Consider the following 24,359-nt stretch of genomic DNA (forward strand, 5'->3'; position numbering starts at 1 on the left):
CTTGCTTTTAACTCCAGATCCCAGTATTTGTTGTCTCCTATGTCTCTGTATGTTTACTCTGCTCGTGTACTCTATCTGTCCTGTGGGGTGCATTCCCGGAAGAAAATATCAAAAGCCAATTTGTTAATATGACAACAGGGACTTGGACACAATATCAAGAAAGGAAAATAACTTTGTGGGGTTTTGGGGGAAAGATAGAACTAATTGGATTGTGCTTTTTCAAAAAGACAGTATAGAATACGGTAAATGTCCAAATTCTGTGCAGCAGAGTTTTTATGAAAGTCAGTCCCTGGTCACACAGTAGCTGTAATAACTGACAGTTTAATTTACTTGGGCTTCTCTTGATTTTCCACTGCACATACAAAAAAATATTTCTCCAGAAATGTCAACAAAGTTGCAACAATTAATGAAGAGAACTCCCCAAAAAATCTAATGCACACCAAACTTCAAGCCCGTTCAAAGCAGTACAAGGGTATCAATGTCAATATTCCTCCTAAAGTCCGTTCATGTGAAGTATGTACTGACACTTGCCCCTTTAAATTTTGAACTATATCAGTATATATGGGCTACTCTCTTAGACCCTTTCTCAATTTGTAAAACTTTGCCCCAAATCTCCCCCAGCACAAGCAATTGTTTGTAGCTGCAAAGTATTGCTGCTAATTGGATTTTCATTAGAATCTGGGTTTCGGGGGTTGACAAGAGCAAGAGCTGATGGCTTTATTTATTTAAATGTTGGTCAAGCATTCTCTTATGTGGAAGTCTCAGTAAAATTTTCTGTAAATTTATTCCATCAAGCTGGTTGGAACATCACTGGTCACTTACATCCCCCACTCCCTTTTCATATTTGGTTAGGCTATTCATCTAATCTGATATATGAACCATATCATGAGAAAATCAAATCTGTGAAATATCTTCTGTTTTAAGCAGAGAACTTCATTCTTTCTCAGTTATGATACTGGAATCCATGTCATTGCAACCTTTTAAACTGCAAAAAGTTCTCTTCATCTTATTCTTACCCTTTGCCAATTTTCAGTAATCTTTTTCCTTTTGTTTAAAAACTCTTGCACAATTCTAATGCATGCCAGAAAAAGCAATAGATAAAATAATTTTATATGAATACTAGTATTAACCAATAATGCTGTGGTATGAATGCTTGATTGAATCCCTGTCGTGTATAAGTGTCTAGGAGTTCTCACTTGGATTAATATACAATTGTTTGCTATTCACCTTTTTTTTCAATAACACGTTTCCAATAGATCCTACACCGGTGATAAACTTAACTGTTTCCAATGTGACCACCGGCAGTTTCCACCTGACGTGGACAACAGACACGTACGAAGATCAGACATTTAATATTCAGGTGTTGAGGAATGAGAGCATTGTGAAGGAAATGGAGACTCTGGAGCTGGAATGGACAGTGTTGGGTTTGGAACCTGAGGCTGAGTACACTGTAAGCGTAACCTCCCGAGCCTGCGAAGAGGAGAGTTCTGCCACAGAAGTGACTTTAAAAACAGGTAGAAGCAAAAGAATTGGGAAACATCTACTTGAGTACAGGGTGGGTGGGAATAATATTACAGCTGTACGAAATCTGGTTAAACCATTCCTGGAGCTAAGTGTACCTTTCTGGTACCACATTCAAGGAAGAATATATTAGTATTCAACATGGAGGTCGGTGACCAGTGATGCAGACATCCCATCTCTCCCGGATGTTCCGGGAGTCTCCTGCATATTAATAGCAGCTCCCTGATGCCTGGAAATTATATACAATATCCCGGAAATGAGAGGGTGAGGGAGAGCGAGAATGGGAGCGAGAGCAAGAATCCTGATTGGTCCCTCTTTGTGCTAAGCAGACCTATCAGTTTTCTCTGTGGGCGAGCTTTACAGTCAACCTCTGTCTCTCCATCAATTCAGTTTAGTGTCCTGCACTGCCATGGCAAAGTGTTTCAAAAAAAGAAAATATAAAATGCACATCACTCCAGACTGCACTAAAGTGTACCCCTGCCTAATAGGGGTCAAAAATAATGACAGTGTTGCTCGCTGCACTGTTTGCAACAGTGACTTTTCTATTGCCCATGGTGGGTTAGGACTGTAAAAGACATGTTGAGCTGAGTTTAATAGGTGTCATTTGTTCATTAGCATGGCTAACATTATTTAAACTAGCTGGCTAGCTGCTAAGGAGCTACTCTATTGATGTCCTACGTGATGAGGCCAAGCTCCCTGTAGACATGCTTAAAGTTGTAATAGAATTAAAAAACGAATCCATGATAATATATAAGTACATACAGTATTTTAATGGCACATTTTCTGCATAACCCAGTTTATGGATTACAGATTGGTTTACAGATTAGATAAAATCACTAAACAAAGTATTACATAAGACAATATAATAAGGATACACCTTATGCTTTTATTTCTTTTAGGGACCACAACACATTAGGGAGGCTAATCACAGGGAAGGCTGCTCAAGTATTTCACAGTTCTTTTCAGCAGAGCCACATCACAGAACAAGGAAAGTTTGCAAAAGAAATAGAAAAGCTATTTGCATTAGCATTGAAATTGCCAACAAAATACTCAACAAGGAATATATATGTGTGTGTGTGTGTGTATAAATAGTTTCAATATGTGTCAAATAAATTGTTGTGTTCCTTCATAATTAAATGTCCCGTATACATGCGCCCTTGGAGGTTGACGGGGGGGGGGGGGCGGGGGGGGATATGGGGTTGCGGGGGGCGGAGTTGCTACCTCCATGAAATGGTGGTGCTATCTCCCTGAAATGAGTTTTTGCAGGGTGGGATGTCTGAGTGACGATCCACAGGAATCTGTTCTGGAACCCCTGTCCTTTGTGATTTTGATAAATGACTCGGATGTGGGAGTGGAAGAGTGGGTTAGTAAATTTGCAGATGACACAAAGGTTGGTGCTGTTGTGAATTGCGTAGAAGGTCATCACAGGTTACAACAGAACGTTAGTAAGGTAGAGAGCTGGGCTGAGAAGTGGCAGATGAAGTTCAATCCGGAAAAGTGTGAAGTGATTTACTACGGAAGGTCACACTTGAAAGCAGAGCACAGGGTTGATGGCAGGATTCTTAGCAGTATGCAGATACAGAGGGATACTGGAGCCCACAGCAAAAGTTACAGTGCAATAAGGTGGTTTAGAAGGCATTTGTTGGGATGGCCTTCATTAGTCAGGGATTAATTTCAAGAGCCACGTGGAGGCATTAGTAATGATCTTTCAAGAATCACTATATTCTGGCATAGTTTTTGGGGACTGCAAAATTGTAATTGTCGTTCTACTCTTCAAGAAGTTAGACTGTTAGGCTGACTCAGTGGTTGGGAAGATGTTGGAGTTGGCTGTTAAGTGTGAGGTTTCAGGGTACTTGGAGGCACGTATAAAATAGGGCAAAATCAGCATGGTTTCCTTGAAGGTAAATCTTGCCTGATAAATCTGTTGGAATTTTTTGAGGAAATAACAAGTAGGATACATAAAGGAGGATCAGTGGATGTTGTATACTTGGATTTTCAGAAGGTCTTTGACAAGGTGCTGCACATGAGGCTGCTTAACACAATAAAAGCCTATGGTATTACAGGAAAGATACTAGCATGGATAGAAGATTGGCCAATTGGCAGGAGACAAAAAGTGCAGTCTTTTCTGGTTGGCTACTGGTGAATTGTGTTGTTCCACTGGTGAATTGGTGTTGGGATCACTTTTTTATATTACGTAAATGATTTGGTCAATGATGGCTTTGTGGCCAAACTTGCAGATAATACAAAGATAGAAGGAAGGGAAGATAGTGTTGAGGAACTAGGGCAGCTGCAGAAGGACATAGACAGATTAGGAGAATGGGAAAAGAAGTGGCAGATGGAATACACTGTCATGAAGTATATGGTCATGCACTTTGGGAGAAGGAATAAAAGTGTAAACTATTTTCTAAATGAGGAGGAAAAATCTGAGTTGCAAAGGGACTTGGGATTTCTTATGCAGGATTCCCTGGTTAACCTGCAGGTTGAGTAAGTGGTAAGGAAGGCAAATGAAACATTGGCATTCATTTAACGTCCACTACAGTATAAAAGAAAGAACGTAATGCTGAAGCCTTATAAGCTATTGGTGAGGCCTCACTTGGAGTATTGCGAGCTTTTAGGGCCCCTTATCTAAGAAAAGGTGTACTGATATTAGAGAGGGTTCAGAGGTGGTCCATAAGAACGATTCTGGGAATAAAAGGCTTATCATAGGAGCATTTGATGGCTTTGTGTCTGCACTTTTTGGAGTTTAGAAGAATGTGAGAAGATCTCATTGAAACCTATCAAATGTTGAAAGACCTAGATGACTGGATGTTTCCTACAGTGGGAGAATCTAGGATCAGGGGGCACAGCCTGAGAATAGAGGGTTCGACTACTTACAATGGAGATGAGGAGGAATTTCTTTAGCCAGATAGTGGTGAATCTGTGGAATTTGTTGCCAAGTCGTTGGGTGTATTTAAGGCAGAGACTGAGAGGCCCTAGATTAGTTAGGGTGTGAAAGATTACAGGGAAAAGGCAGGAGAATGGAGTTCAGAGGGAAAATGGATCAGTCATGTTGAATTGGCAGAGCAGACTCAATGGGCTAAATGTCATATGCTCTTATGGAGGTAATGTTGCGGCTCTACAAAAGTCTAGTTAGACTACTCTTGGAGTATTCTGTTCATCTCCGGTCACTTCATTATAGAATGGATGTGGAAGGTTTAGACAGGGTTCAGAGAAGATTTACCAAGATGCTGCCTGGATTAGAGAGCATATTTTATGAAGTAGGGTTAAGCAAGCTAGGAATTTCCTCTTTGGAGAAAAGTAGGATGAGAATTGACTTGCTAGAGGTGTATAAAATGATAAGAAATGTTGCTAGAGTAGACAGCCAGCACCTTATTCCCAAGGCAGAAATGGCTAATTGAAGAGGGCATAACTTTAAGGTGATTGGTAGAAAGTATAAGAGGGGTGTCAGAGTTAGGTTTTTTTACACAGAGTGGTGGGTGTCTGGAACAGGCTGGGCTGATGATACATTAGGGACACTCAAAAGATGGGAACTCTCAGATGGGTACATTTATCAAAGGAAATGGAGGGTATGTGGGACGGAAGAGTTGGAGTAGATTATAAGGTCAGCATAATATTGTGGGCCAAAGGGCCTGTGCTGTGCTCCACTATTCTGTGTTCTGTGTTCTAGTCTTAAATTGAAGAACAACAGAGATTCACCAGGTTGATACCTGGGCTCTTAGGATTAAATGGGGAGAAGAGACTGCATGAAGTTTGGTTGAATTCCTTGTAATTTCCCAAGTGAAAGGATAGTTTGATTGAATTTTACAAGATTGACTGAATCAGACAAATAGTTTTGCTGATTGGGAAGGTCCAAGACAAGAAGTCATGACCTTAAGTAATTACAGCTATTTAGGGAAGGTAGAAAACACTTCAGCACATGGTCCAGGTTTGAAACTCTTTGACAAATGGCAATCAATGCTACATCAACTTTTAACCTAAATATGTGATTATTATATTTTTATTAACGTTTATAGGAAAATGGACATTAAGATTAAGTTCACAAACAAGAGGAAACCTGCAGATGCTGGAAATCTAAAGCACCACACACAAAATGCTGGAGAAACTCAGTAGGCCAGGCAAAGAGTAAACAGTCGATGTTTTGAGCTGAGAGCCTTCATCAGGACTGGAAAGAAAGGGGAGAAATCAGAGTAAGGAGTTGGGGGGAAGGGAGGAAGAAGTACAAGGTGTCAAGTGATATGCGAAACTATTGGGGAAGAGAGGGAGTGAAGTAAAAAGCTGGGAAGTTGATTAGTGAAAGAGATAAAGTATTGGAGAAGGGGTAATCTAATAGAAGACAGAAGACAATGGAAGGAAAGAAAGAGGGAGGAGGACCAGAGAGGGGTGGTGTGCAGATAAGGAGATAAGATGACAGAGGAAGACAGGAATGGGGATTGGTGAAGGAAAGAAGGGTGGGTAAATACCAGAAATTCGAGAAACTAATATTATGCTATCAGATTGGAGGCTACCCAGATGAAATATAAGGTATTGCTCCTCCAACCTGAGTGTGGACTCAATGTGGCCGTAGAGGAAGCTATGGACTGACATGTTGGAATAGGGAAATGGGTGGCCACCAGGAGATCCCACTTTTTGTGGTGGGTAGACTGAAGGTGCTTGGCAAAGTGGACTCTCAATCTACGTTGGGTCTCACCAATATACAGGAGGCCACACCAGGAGCACCGAATACAGTAGATGACCTCACCAGACCTCCAGGTGAAGTGCGGCCTCACTTGGAAGGACTGTTTAGGGCCCTGAATGGTAGTGAGGGAAGAGGTGTAGGGGTAGGTATAGCAATTGTTCTGTTTGCAAGGATAAGTGCCAGGAGGGATATCAGTGGGGAAGAATGAGTGGACAAGAAAATTGTGTAGGGAGCGATCCCTGCTGAAAGTGGAAAGTGGGGGTTGAGGAGGAGGGAAATGTGTGCTTGGAGGTGGGATCCCATTGGAGATGGTGGAACTTAATGGAGAATTACGTGCTAGACACGGACGCAAGAGGAATCTATCACTGGTGGGGTGGCAGCAGGATGGGGACAGACATGAATGAAGTGGAAGAGCTGCAGATGAGGGTAGTGTTGATGGTGGAGGAAGGGAAACCCCTTTCTTTGAAGAAAGTATACATCTCAGTGCTCTGGAATGAAAAGCCTCATCCCATATGCAGATATGGCAGAGATGGAAGAACTGAGAGAGGCTGAGTGGGGAGCCAGTGAGATTGCATCTGCTGTAGACATCTTGAGCCGATAGGCAAATTGAAGTAGTCTAGGGCCTTACTTAGACAGGAGTCGATTCTGGCTGTGATCAGCCTCTCAAAGCACAAAGTAGATGTGAGTGCCCCTGAGCAATAGTCATTGAGGCAGCTCACCTTGCTCTGTTCTGGTAATAGGCAAATCATACCAGATTTTAAATAATCATCAAAACTATATTTGACATTCAATCATCTGACATATTCTTTCATAAAGACTGCATTACTTTATTTTCTTTCAACCTTATTACCTGTGTTTGTTGGATATTATTTTATTCTACATTCTTTGGAGGGGCAGTTCTTTGCATGATGAAGAATCACAACGTTGTTGGAAGGCTGGCACTGAGTGCTTTATGTGCCAAAATGGGTGCCACGGGGCACAGCATTTAGCATGACACTACTACAGCTTGGGACATCGGAATTTGGAGTTCATTTCCAGTGCTGTCTGGAAGGAGTTTACATGCATTTCATGTGACAGCGTGGGTCTCCTCCAGGTGCTCTGGTTTCCTCCTACACTCCAAAGATGTAATGGTTAGTAGGTTAATTGGTCATTGTAAATTGGCCTGTGATTAGGCTGTGGTTAAATAGGTGGGTTTCTGGGCAGTGTGGCTCATTGCGGTGGGGGTGGGGGGTGTAGGGCTTGATCTGTGTTGAATCTCTAAATAAAATAAAAAACATTTTATTTAGAAGCATTAGATTTGAAGTGTAAGTATCATTCGTGATACCCAATAGAACTCAATTGCTCGAGATTAAAATGACATCATGGGAATATTTTCTATCTACTTGTCAGAGAAAATATAGAGCTCTTTTTAGAAATTATCCAGAAGATGGTAATTCCAATGGTACCTGAATACAGGACTGGAGTATCAGCCGAGATTTCCGTGTTTCAGTTTCGGGAGTGTGACTTAAGCCTGGAACATCTTGGTTCAAATGTGAAAGTTCTGTCAACTAAGTCACAATTCACATACACATCTAATAAGGTAGCTTCAGGCACAGATCCTACTCAAAGTGTGATTGGGGTTAATGTAAATTGATGATATAAATTGAATTGAGTCTTATAGTATAGAGGCCCATTCAGCACTTGACATCTGTTCTATCCCATCTGTAATATAGAACCTCTCAAGTCAGGTTTATTGTCATTTAACTATAAACATATATATATAAAACATATATAACCATGTAAATGTATATAGAAACAAGACGTTTCTTCAAACCAAAATGTAAAGCACCATAGTACTCATAAGCCACATAACACATGGTAACTTATGAAGGTGAGGATAAAATCTACAGATGAATCACACATAAATAACAAACTAAAGTACATTAATATTAAATATTGTAAGGTACGGAACAGATTAACCAGTGACACTTTGAATACGATTTGGCCAGGAGTTCAGAAGCCTAGTAGCTTTGGGGAAGAAACTGTTTCTCATCCTGACCATTCTTGTTTTTATGCATCGTAGTCTCCTACCTGATGGTAGAAAGTCAAAGAGGATGCTGGATGGGTGGGATCCTTAACAATATTAAGGGCATTGCGTACACAGTGCTCCTGATAAATGTCCCCAGTGGATGGTAGGGAGATCCCTATGATCCTCCCAGCTATTCTCAGAGTCTTTTGTAGGGACTTTTGGTCCAATGCTGGACTCCTCCAATACCAGAAGGAGATGCAACTTGTCCAGACACTCTCAATGGTGCTCCTGTAAAACGCAGGTAAGACGGGGGGGGGGGGGGTGGGGGGATGTAGTGGGGTGGTGGGAACTTTGCTTGGCTCAGTCTTCTTAGGAAGTGAAGGTGCTGTTGTGCTTCCTGTTTAGGGAGTGATATTAAGGGACCAGGTGAGGTCATCCATAGTGTGAACTCCCAGAAACTCGGTGCACTTAACTCTGTCTATGGAGGATCCTCATATTCGCAGGGCAGGATGGTTTGTCTGCATCTTCCTGAGGTCCAAAATGATTTCTTCTGTCTTCTCTACATTCAGGCTTAGGTTGTTCTTCTCACACATATCCACCAGTTGCTCCACTTCCTCTCCATACTCTGTCTCGTCATTGTTCTTGATGAGGCCAAACTTGATGACACGGTTTGAGCTGAATCCTGCTACACAGTCATGCATCAACAGTGGGTTGAGCACACAGCCTTGGGGAGCGCCAATGCTCAGTTTAATGGAACGAAAGATGTTGCTGCCCACACGGGCTGACTGTGGTCTTACTGTTAAGAAGTCCAGTATCCAATTGCAGAGGGAGATGTTGAGACCCAGCGAGGACAATTTCCCCACCAGTTTCTGGGGTATGATGGTGTTGAACACTGATATGAAGTCTATAAACAGCAGTCTGGCATATGAGACCCAAATTTCCAGGTGGGACAGGACAGAGTGGAGGGCAGAGGCTACTGCATCATCTGCGAATCGATCTGAGCAATAAGCAAACTGGAAAGGCTTTAATGTGCTCCATGAACAGCCACTCAAAGCATTTCATAATGGTTGTTGTTATGCCAGTTGACAATCGTCATTTAGACAGGTTGCTGTCGCCTTCTTTGGCACTGGAATGATGGTTGCTACCTTTTAAACCAAGGAGATAATGGATTGTTCCAGAGAGATGTTGAGTATATCTGTCAGCACCTTTGTCAACTGGGCTGAGCAGTCTTTCAGAACCAGTCCTGGTACATTATTGGGCTCTGCAGCTTTGCGTGGGTTGACTCCGGCCAGGGCCACATGCGCCTCGTGTCTCTGGTATCGCAGAAGTGGCTGTAACTGCTCTGCAGATGCTCCCATTTTGCCTTCCTGATGGAGCAGGAAAACACAGTTCTTGCTTCCCTGACAGCTGCCGCATCTCCCGATCTAAAAGAAGGATCATGATCCTGGATCCTGGTTAGCCCGAAACACGCTGATGGCCGCGTCTCGGGTGTATTCACAAAGCCATGACTCTGCGATAATGAGCGCGCAGATGTTTTCCTCTCAGTGGTTCAGTCTCGGGCGCAGGTAGTCCAGTTTATCTTCAAGTGAGCAGATGTTTGCCAGTAAGAACAAAGGGAGAACCGGCCTTAAGGGCTTTGACCTAAGTCGTTCCCGGATTCCGGTACTTTCCCCCCTTTTTGTTTTTTTTTTGGTGCACCTCTTCCTACGGCGTCACTTATGGAGGTCTGCAGCAGGCAACGGTGTGCGCAGTAAGTCCGAGCTGCCGAGCACCTCTGCAGTCCAACATCTCACTAAGGAGGTGGAATTGCCACGCACAGAATATTTAATAGCCATCAGCGTTTTCTGGTCACTCAGTCCCATAACCATGCAGTGTATATCCATTTTCAAAAGAAATATTGCATGAAGTTAGAAAATTGCAGTCTTACCAAAGAGAATGGAATCTTGGAGCAGTTTTTTTTTCAATGGAGAAGCTTAATTCAATTGGAAATGCACCATACTGGGATACGGGCCAGCTGTCCGGATCCAGGACTCCTTACTGGGATTCCCTTGTCATGCATGGGCGGACACATGTCCCTTTTAACGGAAAACCTCTGTAATGATTTTCCCACGCAAACACGGGGAAATCTGCAGATGCTGGAATTTCAAGCAACACACATAAAAATTGCTGGTGAATGCAGCAGGCCAGGCAACATCTATAAGAAGAGGTACAGTCGATATTTCGGGCCCAGACCCTTCGCCAGGACTAACTGAAAGAAGAGATAATAAGAGATTTGAAAGTGGGAGGGGGAGGCGGAGATCCAAAGTGATAGGAGAAGACAGGGGGGAGGAAGAAATGGAGCCAAGAGCTGGACAGGTGATTGGCAAAAGGGATATGAAAGGATCATGGGACAGGAGGCCTAGGGAGAAAGAACGGGGGAGGGGGGAAGTCCAGAGGATGGGCAAGGAGTATAGTGAGAGGGACAGAGGGAGAAAAAGGAGAGAGAGGGAGAGAGAGAGAGAGAGAAAATAATAAAATAATAAATAAATAATGAATGAGGTATGAAGGGGAGGTGGGGCATTAATGGAAGCTAGAGAAGTCATTGTTCATGCCATCAGGTTGGAGGCTACCCAGACGGAATATAAGGTGTTGTTCCTCCAACCTGAGTGTGGCTTCATCTTGACAGTAGAGGAGGCCGTGGATAGACATATCAGAATGGGAATGGGATGTGGAATTAAAATGTGTGGGACTGGGAGATCCTGGGAGATATTTTTTATTATTTATTTATTTATTTATTTATTTTTCTCTCTGTCCTTTTTCTCCCTCTGTCCCTCTCACTATACCCCTTGCCCATCCTCTGGGTTCCCCCCACCCCCGTCTTTCTCCCCGGACCTCCAGTCCCATGATCCTCTCATATCCCTTTTGCCTATCATCTGTCCAGCTCTTGGCTCCATCCCTCCCTCTCCCGTCTTCTCCTATCATTTCAGATCTCCCCCTCCCCCTCCCACTTTCAAATCTCTTACTAACTCTTCCGTCAGTTAGTCCTGACAAAGGGTCTCGGCCCAAAACGTTGACTGTACCTCTTCCTAGAGATGCTGCCTGGCCTGCTGCATTCACCAGCAACTTTTATGTATGTTGCTTCTAATGATTTTCCCCTGGTATTTGTTTGAGGAGCATTATAATCATTTTAAAACATTATAAGAAATAACTCAACAAGGGAAAAATCTTCACCGATTTAAGTTATGGCATATCTATCATCTTGAGCTCTGTACTTTTAAATGGACTGTGTGCTGGAGAAAATTCAGATCAGAGTGAAAAATGTGATTGCAGCGTAGTTGTGATGGGAGACTCTAGGAGACAAATTGCTCTTCATTGGGTAAAGGAAAATGTGGGATGAACTAGATACAGGTATTTACAATTTTAAACATGGAATTTTATTGGTTCAATTTAATGTCAGAGAATGTACACAGCATACAATCTGAAATACTTACACTTCACAGACATCCATGAAACAGAACAAAAAGTCCAAATAATGTATGAGTGAAATCATTAGACCCCCAAAGCCCCTCCCCTCTCTCACACACAAGCAGCAGAGAAAGCATCAACTAGCAACCCCCCCAACCACCATACAAGCAATAGTAAAGCCCCCAAAGATCATGTCCTAGAGTCCATCAAAAACTACTGTCCACCCCAACACTTTGACATCCCAGACAGACTCTCCCTCTCACTAATGAGACATTGCTCCTGCCTCAGTGAGAGGGGAGGCCAATAGCTTGCTGTTTCAGGGTTACAATCTTGCAGCGTCACTTATTCGAGCTCCCCTGACTCGAGAACCAGCAGATATACTCCCCATTGAGAGAGAGAGAGAGAGAGAGAGAGAGAGAGAGGGAGAGAGAGAGGTCGCTCGAGCGCAGAGGCCTCCAGCAGCTGTGCCTGCTGTCTCGATGTCTCAATATCCTGCCACGCTTCATTTGGTGACATCGGTGAGGAACTGGGTCATCTACGGGAACGCACGTGACTTTCTGGCTGTTCCTGGAGGTGCCGAAACACCAGGCTGCTCGGCGAGTTCCGAGAGTGAGAACCCACTGCCTGTGAAGAATGTAGTCTGAGCGCAGGTGTAGATCATAGACTCTGACCTGACCCCAGCCACCTTGTAAAGCAAAAAAGAGACATGAGAAGAGGTGACGAACTGGAAGAGGTTGCCCAGGTGCTTTTGGTTTAAGATATGGCTACCGAAGATGTGTGACAGTTTACTGGTAAATCATAAGGCAAAAGATCTGACTAAAAACATCACTTAAAACATCTTTGATAAAGTGTACTGTGGTGAACTATCGCTGTAGACAGTGAGGAGGTAGGTGGAGGTGAGGCTGTTTCAGGGGATGAGCCACGATGGGGCATTGTGAGATGCAGCGTGGTCAAGCTGCAGATGGAGATGGAGTTTGTATCGCTGCTGGTGATGGAGTGAACGATTTGGAGAGGAGTCGTTGCCTATCTACCTAATCCGGGTGTGAAGTTGGATTGCGTCAAGCACTGAGCAGATTTGGTGAGATCGAGAGTGGCTTTGGCCAGGGCGACCCAGGTGTATTGGGATGCCTGGATCCGGGTCCTTGAACGTGGCACTACTTGGTGATTGGACAATTTAAATGTCGGCCCAGGTGGACTGGAAGCCCGAGTGTTGGGAATGGAGGAGAAGGTTGGGCTGGTTTCACTTGCTGTCCTGCGAATGTACATTCCTTCTCTGCATCACTGAGGTTGTGAAGTGATCCGGCTACAGTGTGTTTCTGCACCACTGGTTGGCTTGGGCCTACTCAGGCTGCTCTGGGGGTGGATCTGGGACTCAGTCTGGTTTGGAATGCTGTTGGCTTGTTTCTGTTGTCTGTAAGATGTGTTTTTTTTTCTCTTTCTCTGTGCAGTGGTTTTTGTTCTTTTTTAAAAGTGGGTTATTTGAGTTTCTTGCTTTGTGGCTGCCTGTAAGCAGACAAGTTTCAAGGTCTATAATTTATATATTCTTTGATAATAAATGTGCTTAGAATCTTTGAATCTTGAATCTTGATGGCATGGGTTTGAGATGCGTGGATTTGGATGAAATGCTCATTGGAGATGGAGGCTGAAGTATATCAATCTTCCTTATGTATTCCATGGGATTACATGACTTCCACAGTGGAGGTACTTCAGAGAAGCTGGGGTAGCAAGGAAATGAAGTGGAAGACATACTGAGATTGTTTTACCTGAGGGCTAGCGTACCAACTGGACTAGTGAATGTAGATCAAAAATCAAAAGTAATTATCTTTAGAGACCTGAACTTTTATCTCTGGGATGAAATTCATTTTAGTGCCAGAATGCTGTATGCTAATTTTAGTAAATCATATGTAACTAATGAAAGTGCTCGATGGTAAACCTTTATTAGGCTAGTGTTTGTAACTCATATGTACCTATTTATTTTCATTGACAGAGGCCCTATTGGATGCTCTCAGCTACACATCCGGTTCGCAACAGACTAGTACTGCTGTTGTATCTACAATGACCATCTATCCAAACACATCTGGATTCCCCCTGGGCTTTGCATATGCAGAAGATCCCCCATGCTGTAAGTGTTAAACACTTTCTATTCTGACAATATTTAAGTATTTTCTTATATTGACACTGTAGTCAAGATAACTTTTGGATATTGATGGGAGGCTTAATGGAACAGCAGACATTAACAATACAATGTGTTATAAGGTATTGTAATGGATATTCTCAGCAATCCTGTTCACCTGAGAACAAGAGCATTGGAAATTATTGGGATTCAGATAATTCATTGTAACTGAATAATTTCAGAGCGGGATAAAAAACAAACTCAGAAGAACCCAGTGGGTCAAGGAACTTTTGTGAAGGCAAAGGGATGATTGACTTTTCGGGTTGAGAACTTGAGTCAGGACTGACCTGAAATCTTGTCTCCACGGGTGCTGTTTGACCAGCTGAGATCCCCCTGCAGTTTTCTTCCCCCCTTCATTCTAGAATCTACAGCCTCTTGTGTCTCCAAATAATTTCAACGTGGTTTAGAAGTTGTTTCAGATACCAGATCAGTAGTATAGCTTAAATGGGCTTCCCGAGCACAATCTGTGTCTTGTAAACTCTGAGTCAAGGTGATTGTGATGTTAATAAGGACACTGGAAGAAGTCTGCTATAAACATTTACTACTGATGCTGGAACTGCAGCCACAAGGTGGACCTACATTGAACGTTTCTGTTATTGCACCTCAGGTTTCTTTTTGCCTCAGTTTTCATTGTCCCTCGGGCAATCTTTGGGCATAAATTATTATGAATATCTTCAGGGTAAACACCTTTAGTTGCCTTATTTATTTTACGTGCTGCTCTAGTTCCCTTTCTGAGCCGCAAACACTAGTCAGTTGGGATTGGCATTAACATTTCCTCCACAATCTCCATCAGCACAGGTGCACCACAAAGCGGTGTGTTTAACTCCTTTTCTGTTCGCTTTGGAGTTATGACTGTGTGGCTAAGCACAGCTCCCATGCCCTCCTTAAGTTTGCTTACAACACCACTGTCGTTGGCCGAATCCAAGTTGGTGACGACTCAGCACATAGGAGGGAGATTGAAAATCCGGCTGAGCGGTGTCACAACAGCAACCTCTCACTCGGTGTCAGCAAGACCAAGGAGATGATTATTGACTTCAGGAGGAGGAAACCAGGGGTCCATCAGCCAGTCCTCATTGGGGGGATTAGGGCTGGCGAGGGTCAGCAACTTTAAATTCCTTGGAGTTATTATTTCAGAAGACCTGTCCAGAGTCCAGCACATAAGTGCCATTGCAAAGAAAGCACGGCAGTGCCTCTATTTCTTTAGAAGTTTGCGAAGATTTGGCATGTCATCTAAATCTTTGACAAACTGCTATAGATGCATGTGAAGAGTATATTGACTAGTTGCATCATGGCCTGGTATGGAAACAACATTGCCCTTGTATGGAAGAGCCTGCAAAAAGTAGTGGATATGGCCCGGTCTATCACAAATAAAACCTTCCCCACCATTGAGCATATCTATACGGAGCACTGTTGCAGGAAAGCAGCAACCAATATCAAGGTCTCCCACCATCCCGGCTGTGCTCACTTCTTGCTGCTGGCAAGAGGAGGAAGGTACAGGAAACTCAGGGCTCACACCACCAGTTATTACTGCTCAATCATCAGGCTCTTGAACAGAACTGAACTCACCCAAATTCTGAACTGTTCCCACAGCCTATGGACTCAATTTTGAAATCTCTTCATTTCATATTCTCGATGTTTATTTCCTTCTTCTTCTTCTTCTTCGCTGTGAATGCCCACAAGAAAATGAATCTTAGGTTTATATATGATGACATATGTATACTTTGATAATAAATTTTCTTTGAACTTTCTGTTCTCCCTTTTATCTCTTCGTTAACTGCAGTTTGGTTTTCAGCCTGTCTCCTCTGGTGCTGCCGGCTGCAATATCTGGCTCTGGACTCCTCTATCCTTTTTCTTGTGAAGGGTCTTGACCCAAAACACCAATTGTCCACTTCCCTCCATAGAAGCTGCATGACTGAGTTCCTCCAGTGCTTTGTGTGTCTCACTTTAATGCTTAATTGTAGGTGTAAGGCAAGCTATCCTAATAATTTCATAGTGGATTTTATTGAATTCCATAGTTTTTTGTGTGCAGGTGATCTAATTAGACATTAGCATGTAGTAAATATAACATGGCAAAGGTGGATACAATACAGTTTCTGCTTCTCAGAGTCCACGGTTAGCCTGAAATGCTTCAATTTTCACAGATAGTGTGTGTTTTCTGCATCTCAGGTTGGAGGAACAACACCTTATAGTCCATCTGGGTAGCCTCCAACCTGATGGCATGAACATTGACTTCTCTAACTTCCGTTAATGCGCCACCTCCTCTTTGCACCCCATCTGTTAGTTATCTATATATTAATTAATTATTATGTGTAAAAAATTTTCTCTCTTTTTTCTCACTCTGCCCCTCTCACTATACTCCTTGCCCATCCTCTGGGCTTCCCTCTCCCTTTCTTTCTCCCTAGGCCTCCCGTCCCATGATCCTCTCCCTTCTCCAGCCTCGTATCCCTTTTGACAATCAACCTTCCAGCTCTAAGATCCATCCTTCCCCCTCCTGTCTTCTCCTATCATTTCGGATCTCCCCCTCCCCCTCCCACTTCCAAATCTCTTACTATCTCTTCTTTCAGTTAGTCCTGACAAAGGGTCTCGGCCCAGAACGTCGACTGTACCTCTTTCTATAGATGCTGCCTGGCCTGCTGCGTTCACCAGCATTTTTTGTGTGTGTTGCTTGAAGTTCCAGCATCTGCAGATTTCCTCGTGTTTACGTTTTCTGCATCTTCTGTTTTTGCTCCAGTTTCTCTGTGCATGCACTTTTTGCATTCCAATTCAAGTCAGAGCTGTATTTAATACTATCACATCAAATACCAACCTGTATTTTCCTATAAATAAGGTGTAATTTTTTACATGAATCAAGGTGACATTCTGCAGGGTACATACAATACTTCTAAACATGTCTCTTTTGAATTACTCTCACTGGAATTTGCAGCATGAAATTTCCCTTTGAACAATGGACTTTTAAATCAACTTAATGAACTACAGATTTCACAACTTTCTGAAGGATTCATCAGACTTAACTCTGAAGCAGGCAGGTACAGCACCTTTAAGTGGATGAAAGTTCATCGCCATGACCAGATGCAAGGCTGGGTGAGGGGGGTGGGGTGGTGCTCTAAGCCAGGCTGAAATATAGAGAAATAAGACCCCCTCTACCCAGAATCTTGTTAACAAATGTGCAGTCGCTGCAGCACAGAATTGGAGCACCTGAGGGAAAGCTTGCTGTATTGAAGTGAAATCAGAGATTGTTGTGTTCTATGCTTGACCGAGACATGGCTTACTCCCAGCACACCAGATGCGGCAATCAGACCTGAAGGCTTCTCAATGCATAGGATGGACTGAACTGTTGATTTAGTTATGGCAAAAGATGTGTTTCATGATAAACTCTCGGTAGTGCTCCGATGTGGTAGTTTTGTCAAACTTGTGTTCCCCCAACCTTAAACACGTGAGGATCAAATACCATCCATTCTATTTACGTAGGGAGTTCTTGTCCACAATCCGCACTAGAGCTTACACACCAACTATGGCTGACAATGGATGGCCACAACTTATTTTTAAGGATGCTTCATCTGATGTTCTAGATATGTTTTTATTTTTTTTTCTTTCCTTCTGCATTTGCACAGTTTGTTGTCTTTTGCACAAAAGATAACAAATTCAACCAATTTTGCACATTGGTTGAATGCCTAAGTTGGTGCAGTGTTTCATTGATTCTATTATGGTTATCATTCTATTGTGGATTTATTGAGTATGCATGAAGAAAATGAATCTCAGGGGTGTATATGGTGACATATATGTACCTTGATAATAAATTTACTCTGAAAATCAAAAACTTAGAAAATGAATGTGTTCGATAGAAATGTGGAGGAATAATTCTTTAAAGGTCAGAGCTATTATTACTTCAGAGATCTTCAGTAGAAATCTAGTTTCTTGATTTGCCTTCCCTTTGGGGTGGTGCAGTGATATTGAACATAAAAACGTCAGTGTAATCTGAGGCCATTGAAGTTCGCAAAAAGCTGTTTATCAAAGGTTTGCTCTCTATATACTCATTGATTGATAACCTTGCCACCACTCTCAGAGCTAAACCTGCTCTCAGTCAACAATCCGCCTTTCACAAAACTATTATAACACCCCGGTATAAAAATAAAGGACTTGCGTGCTAACCTAAATAAAGCAGGTTAATCTCAATCAATAAAATGCTGGAGAGTTGAATGCTGGACATAATTTAATCAAGAAATAAGATTGTGCTGCATAAATAGGAAGATGTATGTGTGTGTGTATATAAAACATAATTATACAATATATGTGTGTACACACATACATACCATACATAATACATGTATAAAACTATACTTAACTATATGTTGTATGTGTACATTATGTCAATATGTTAATCTGTGCATCTACAGAATTATTTTATTTTCTGTTGATATTATTGTATAATCTTATTTTATGTGCTATATGGGATACATGTACTGTGATTTTCACCTTGGTTCCAGAAGAACATTGTTTCGTTTAGCTCTATGGTCAGACCCCACTTGGAGCAGTGTGCTCATTTCTGGTCACCTCACTCCAGGAAGGATGTGGAAACCATAGAAAGGATGCAGAGGAGGTTTACAAGGATGCTGCCTGGATTGGGGAGCATGCCTTATGAGAATAGCTTGAGTGAACTCGGCCTTTTCTCCTTGGAGTGATGGAGGATGAGAGGTGACCTGATAGGGGTGTAAGATGATGAGAGGCATTGATCATGTGGATAGTCAGAGGTTTTTTTCCCCAGGGCTGAAATGGTTGCCACAAGAGGACACAGGTTTAAGGTGCTGGGGAGTAGGTACAGAGGAGATGTCAGGGGTAAGTTTTTTACTCAGAGAGTGGTGAGTGTATGGAATGGGCTGCCAGCAATGGTGGTGGAGGCGGATACAATAGGGTCTTTTAAGAGACTTTTGGATAGGTACATGGAGCTTAGGAAAATAGACACACACACACACACACTTGTATGGATCCATTTGTGTAGGCAAAAGGGATTAGTTTAGTAGACTTTTATGCAAATAGAATATTTTATTGCCCACTCTAAATTTTCCCATAATCTGAGTGGCATGCTGGGGTCATTAGAGGAGACCTTTAACAATCAACTATCTTGCCGTTGATCTGCTAGTTGGTTTATTACTGCCACATGGACCAAAGTCCAGAAGAAAAACTTTGTTTTGCATGGTTTTCGTACAGGTACTTTCAAAACATAAGTACATTGGGAAAATAATACCAGAATACAGAATATATTGCTACAGTTACAATCACAGATAAAGTGCAGTGTGGGTGGACAATAAGATGCAAAGGCTGTGATTAGGTAGATTGTGAGGTCAAGGGTTCATTGTTGTCTTAAAGTCTGTTCACAAATCTTCTGACAGTGGGATAGAAAATGTCCTTGAGCCTGCTGGTTCATATTTTTAGTCTTTGTGTCTTCTGCATGATGAGAGAGGGAGAAGGAGAGAACGTCTGGGGAGCGGAGGGTCTTTGATTATGTTGGTTGCTTTACAAAGTCAAAGGGAAGTATAGACAGAGTATACACATGGGAAGCTGGTTTCTGCGATGTGCTGAGATGTGTCAACAACTTCCTGCAATTTCTTGTGGTCTTGGGCGCAGCTGGAATAGGATGCTGTCTGTGAAACATCTGGATGGGATGCTTTCCCTGGTGCATCAATAAAAATTGGTGAGGATCAATGGGGAGATGTAGAATTTCCTTAGCCTTCTGAGGAAGCAGAGGCACTGATCTTCTTTCCCTGCACCCTCAATCAGTTCCTCAGCCACACGTTCACCTTCCAAATCATCCTATTCTTACATCACAACGCATGACATGGGCAGCAGTTCAGGAGATTACAACCCTTGAGGTGCTGCTTTTCAACTTTCTACCTAAATCCTGATATTCTATGTTAGGAACCTCATACCTTTTCCTGCCTATGTCAAAGGGAATCAACATGTACCATGACCTTTGGCTGCTTAGCCTCCCTGTTTCGAATGCTGTGGGCCATATCTGAGACATCTCTGACCATGGCATCTGGGAGACAACATACCATTTGGGTGCCTCTTTCACATCCACAGAATCTGCTGTCTGCTCCCCCCGAAACAGTGAATCCTCTATCACTGCCGCACTCCTCTTCTTCCCCCTGCTCTTCTGAGCCACAGAAGCAGACGCAGTTCCGGAGTGTAGTGAATTTCTGCGGGCAGCCAAGCTTTCTAAGGATGATCCACAGTGAGTTTCTGTTGACCATGTCAAACGCCTTCGTCAGATCAATGAAAACAGAGTATAATGTCATGCTCTGTTCCAGGCATTTCCCCTGTATCTGTCTCACTGCGAAGATCACGTCAACGGTGCTGCGTTCGGGACGAAAGCCGCATTGCGACTCAGAAAGGTTCTGTTCTGACACTGTTGGAATCAGTCTGTTGAGGATGATGTGGGCGAGGATTTTTCCGGCAATGGAAAGTAGTGAGATGCCTCTGTAGTTCCTGCAGTCATTCCTTGAACTTTTATTTTTGTAGAGGGCGATTATCGTTGTGTCTCTGAGGTCAGAGGGCATCTCTTCTTCCCAAACGCTAGTCGGTCACCCTACATAGTTATCCTACAAAAGGCGTTTATTTATACTTGCTGACTTATTGTTGCAAAATTATATTTTTTTGTATTCTCCACGGTGTAATTTTTGACTAGCTGTCAATTATGCTGCATCCACACTAGACTGGATAATTTTGAAAACGTCAGTTTTGCGTAAAAACAATAGGCGTCCACACTAGGCGTTTTTGAAAATACCTCCATCCACGTTAAAACGGATATTTGGGCGAATCTCCTCCTACTGGGCATGCGCAGGATACATCTACAGAATTCACCCGCTTCAACGTGTATGCCCAACTCCGACAGTTTGGACCAAGCAACAGGTGATGGCCGCAACATGTTTGGTGTGGAATCTTGCCGTGAAAGACTTGGTGCACGTTTGTCCAGTTACAGACTAGAAAAACTTAAAAGGAAATTGCCAGACGATGGACAGCTGTTGGCTCTTGTGCAGGAGGACTTAAAACTAAAAAACAAATATTGGAGCATATGGAGGCAACCAATAGGGAGTTCACGGACAGTATGACCCGGCTGATGACGATCATTGAAAAACTGACTAACTCTGTTGCAGAGGGATTTGCAAATTTGCAATGATGAGGAATATGATGCCTCCCCCCAGTACTTTTCACCACCACAATACCAGCCTCACAGCCACTACAATAGCTACACATACAGACACACAGACCCCCCCGGTGGCCCCACCAACATCTTCCCCACTCCCACAGAAGGATTACCCTGGAAACACTTCCTACAGCCATAGTCTCTTCACCGGTGAAAGGGACGACAGCTACAACTAAATGTAATAAGGTTTGTTACTGGGCAAAAGTGAAATTTGCTGTTACCTCATTTGTTTGCCTTTGCTTTTGCCATGTCTTTCTGTATTATTTTGCTGTATTTAACATGTGCAATAAAACGAGTTACCGGGCAAAAGTGATTTCATTTTTACCTGAGTAAAAGAGAAACTTACAATTTTCCATTTTTGGCCTTAACATTTTCACGTCTATGCCAAACATAAGCTACTACTTAAAAGTGACATTTTGGAAGTAGTGACAATTGCATCTATTGAATGTTTGCACAAGCAATACATTAATAAAGCACCTTGTTAAGTGTATAAAACGTATCTGCATCAGTGTTATCTTGTATTTCCATACAATGTTACATTAGGCTGTTACACATCTATTGTCAGAGAAGTACTTGCATAAATAGGTAAACCACCTCCATACAAGCAAGGACAGAAAACAGGGCAAAGTGAGTATGCTTATTTGTTTGTTGTTCGTCCATCGTTGACATCGATGAGGACCTCGACACCATAATGATGGTGTCGAGACTAGCGCATAATTTGGATTTAAGTGAGGGAGAGTTGCGCAGCGTCAGCCTCACTCTCTCTTCCCAATTCCGATCTGGGTCCAGTGGCAAGACAGAGTCGAGATGGCTGGAGATGGGACTAGGCGCAGTGGATGACCAGGACGTCTTCTGTGTCTTGTCCTGCTCTACACGTTCCACGACGCTTGCAGAGACCGCCTTCTTGACCGTTGGACCTTCCATTGGTCTCGTCCGCTCAATCTGCCAGAGTCTGTCTTCACATGCTGGGATAGACAACTTCCTCTCTCACCGAGGGTTTGAGACCTGTCGGCTACCTTCACCTGGTTTAGCCGGCTTGTCGAAGCCGTTGCCTGGGGCATGCAAACAGCTACGGGGAGCCACAGGTGAGAGCTGAGTGCCAGGTGGAGACCAAAGGTGGACTAACTGCCCTGAAAAGGACGCGACAGGATACTTATTTATTCAGTAAGTTATGGGTCAAAGTATTTGGTGAGTACATTTCTAACTCTTCTGGCTTCAGTCTCGTTGCCGTCTGTTCTGAAATTGTTAGGTTGCGTGGGGGGTTGAAACTAACGTAGACAATAAAGTAAACAACACACGCATGATGCCGTCCGCCATTGTTGTTGTGGTGTTGGAGGTTGTGTTCAAGAAAACAATGAAATGCCGCGCTGCCGCCACCATCTGGTCCGGCACGTCATGACAGAGTTTTTAAAAAAGAGCCGGTTACCCCGTACACACTACACCGGCCATTAGGCGTTTTCGGATTTATTCTCTCTGGAGACCATTTTTGAAAAGCTCTGTTTTTGGGGGAGGAAAACGCCATTTCAGTGTGGAAGGAGGGTCAAAACAAAGAGAAAAAGCTTCGGTTACGTATTTATCCGGTCTAGTGTGGACGTAGCCTTAGTGTTGTTACAATAACTTGAGATGCAATTATCTGTTTGTTCTCTAGGGGAAAGTTATAGGCAGGCCTTCAAATATTTTCATAGTATTCTTTCAAATGCATTCCGTTCCCGACAGGCAGGTATTTGTTAACGTCACGGAATAACTTTCCTTTTATCTTTACAGCAACTCCATCGTCCATTATAAACTTGACAGTTTTTAATATCACCACGAAGAGCTTTCACATTACCTGGACAACAGATAACTATGAAGAGCAGATATTTGTTGTCCAGTTGTTAAAGGATGACAGTGTTCTGAAGGAAACAGAAACTCTGGAGCTGGGTTTAACAATATCAGAGCTGGAACCTGGAACTGAATACACTGTGAGCATTGCCTCGAGGTCTTGTGAGCAAGATGGCATTGCTACTGAACTGAATGTAAAAACAGGTATTGTTATTAAATGGAATTTAGTTCACCATAATTTGCTGTTAATCTCAAATTGGCAATCTCATTATCAAAGTCTTCAATGTGCTAATTGGACAATTTCTGTTTATGAGCATGCGATGAGTCATTGCTGGGCTGAGTCACGTTGACAAGGTGTTTAAATGGGCAATAAATAATCATTTGTGATTTTGATAGCACAAGAGCAGAGATTGTATGAGCATGCTGTCATGATGAGAAAACTTGGAAAGGTTGCCTGAAAGGGTGGTGATGGAAGAAACTCTTACCATCTTTGTAAAATGTATCTTTGTGAGCATTTGAGGAGTTATAATTTGAGGATGAGGGAACTATAGCAATGGGAAAAAATGCCTGAACAAAGTGCTGGAAAAAGGTCTTAACAACATTAAAAAAAAGCAACACACACAAAATGCTGGAGGAACTCAGTAAATCGGGCAGAATTTATTTATTTCCATAGATGCTGCCTGACTTGCTGAGTTCCTCCAGCATTTGCTTTGGAATCTGCAGACTTTCTCGTGATTTAAAAAAAACACAACTGTGAGAATTTGGCCAGTTATAATTTGCAGTGTTATGCACCAAGAACTAGGGAGTGGGATTACTTTAAATTTCATTTTTAAGCAGCCAGGCCACAAATAGGTTGAGCACCTCCTGTAGTATCATGGATTTTTGTGCTAACGTTTCTATTGCACTGCCTGGCTCATACAAAACCTCCCTTCTCCCAGCATTAGCACTTCTCATCCGAAACAAACAAATCACGAGCTGCAAGAAGCAAAACAGCTGCTCAAACGTACACAGTCTTAGAACATAGAATGTTACAGCACACTGCAGACTCTTCAGTCCACAACGTTGTGCCAGCCTTTTAACATTCTTCAAGATCAAGCTGACCATTTCATCCTACGGAGACCACCATTTTCTCTTTTATCCATGTGCCTGTCTAAGTGTCTCTTAACTGTCCCTAATGTATCTGCACCCACCACACTCTAAAAAAAACCTTGCCTCTAACAATCCCCCCCCACCTTTCCTCAAAATTTCCCTCAGATTTTGCTCCCTCATATTAGCTATTTCCACCTGGGGGGGGGAGAACAATCTTTGTCTATCCACTAGATCTATGCCTCTTAGCGTATTGTACACCCTTATCAAGTCACCACTCATCCTCCTTCACTCCAAAGAGAAAAGTCATAGCTTGTGTGTATTTCATGGCTAGCTGGAGAAGAGGGATCTCAGAGTTGTATTCTACATGCATACTTTGATAACGAAATGAATCTTTGAACTGGCTGCCCAAATGTCCACAAAGTCAGTG

The 24,359-nt window shown here is 42.8% G+C and overlaps 1 protein-coding gene across 3 annotated transcripts in view; it reads left to right on the forward strand.

Moving 5' to 3' along the window:
- The first annotated feature begins 12,222 nt into the window (after positions 1 to 12,222).
- Positions 12,223 to 24,359, forward strand: part of umodl1 (uromodulin-like 1) — a 54,579-nt gene continuing 42,442 nt past the window's right edge. For 2 of the 3 annotated variants that reach the window (XM_072260041.1, XM_072260043.1), the window contains exons 1-3: positions 12,223 to 12,439; positions 13,636 to 13,770; positions 22,787 to 23,047. In XM_072260041.1, coding sequence (XP_072116142.1) covers positions 13,704 to 13,770; positions 22,787 to 23,047 — 328 coding nt within the window. In that variant the 5' untranslated portion in view covers positions 12,223 to 12,439; positions 13,636 to 13,703. The remainder of the gene's footprint in view (positions 12,440 to 13,635; positions 13,771 to 22,786; positions 23,048 to 24,359) is intronic. The other variant, XM_072260042.1, reaches the window with a different exon arrangement.

The sequence above is a fragment of the Mobula birostris genome, chromosome 6 (assembly GCF_030028105.1).
Source record: "Mobula birostris isolate sMobBir1 chromosome 6, sMobBir1.hap1, whole genome shotgun sequence".
Classification (NCBI taxonomy): domain Eukaryota; kingdom Metazoa; phylum Chordata; class Chondrichthyes; order Myliobatiformes; family Myliobatidae; genus Mobula; species Mobula birostris.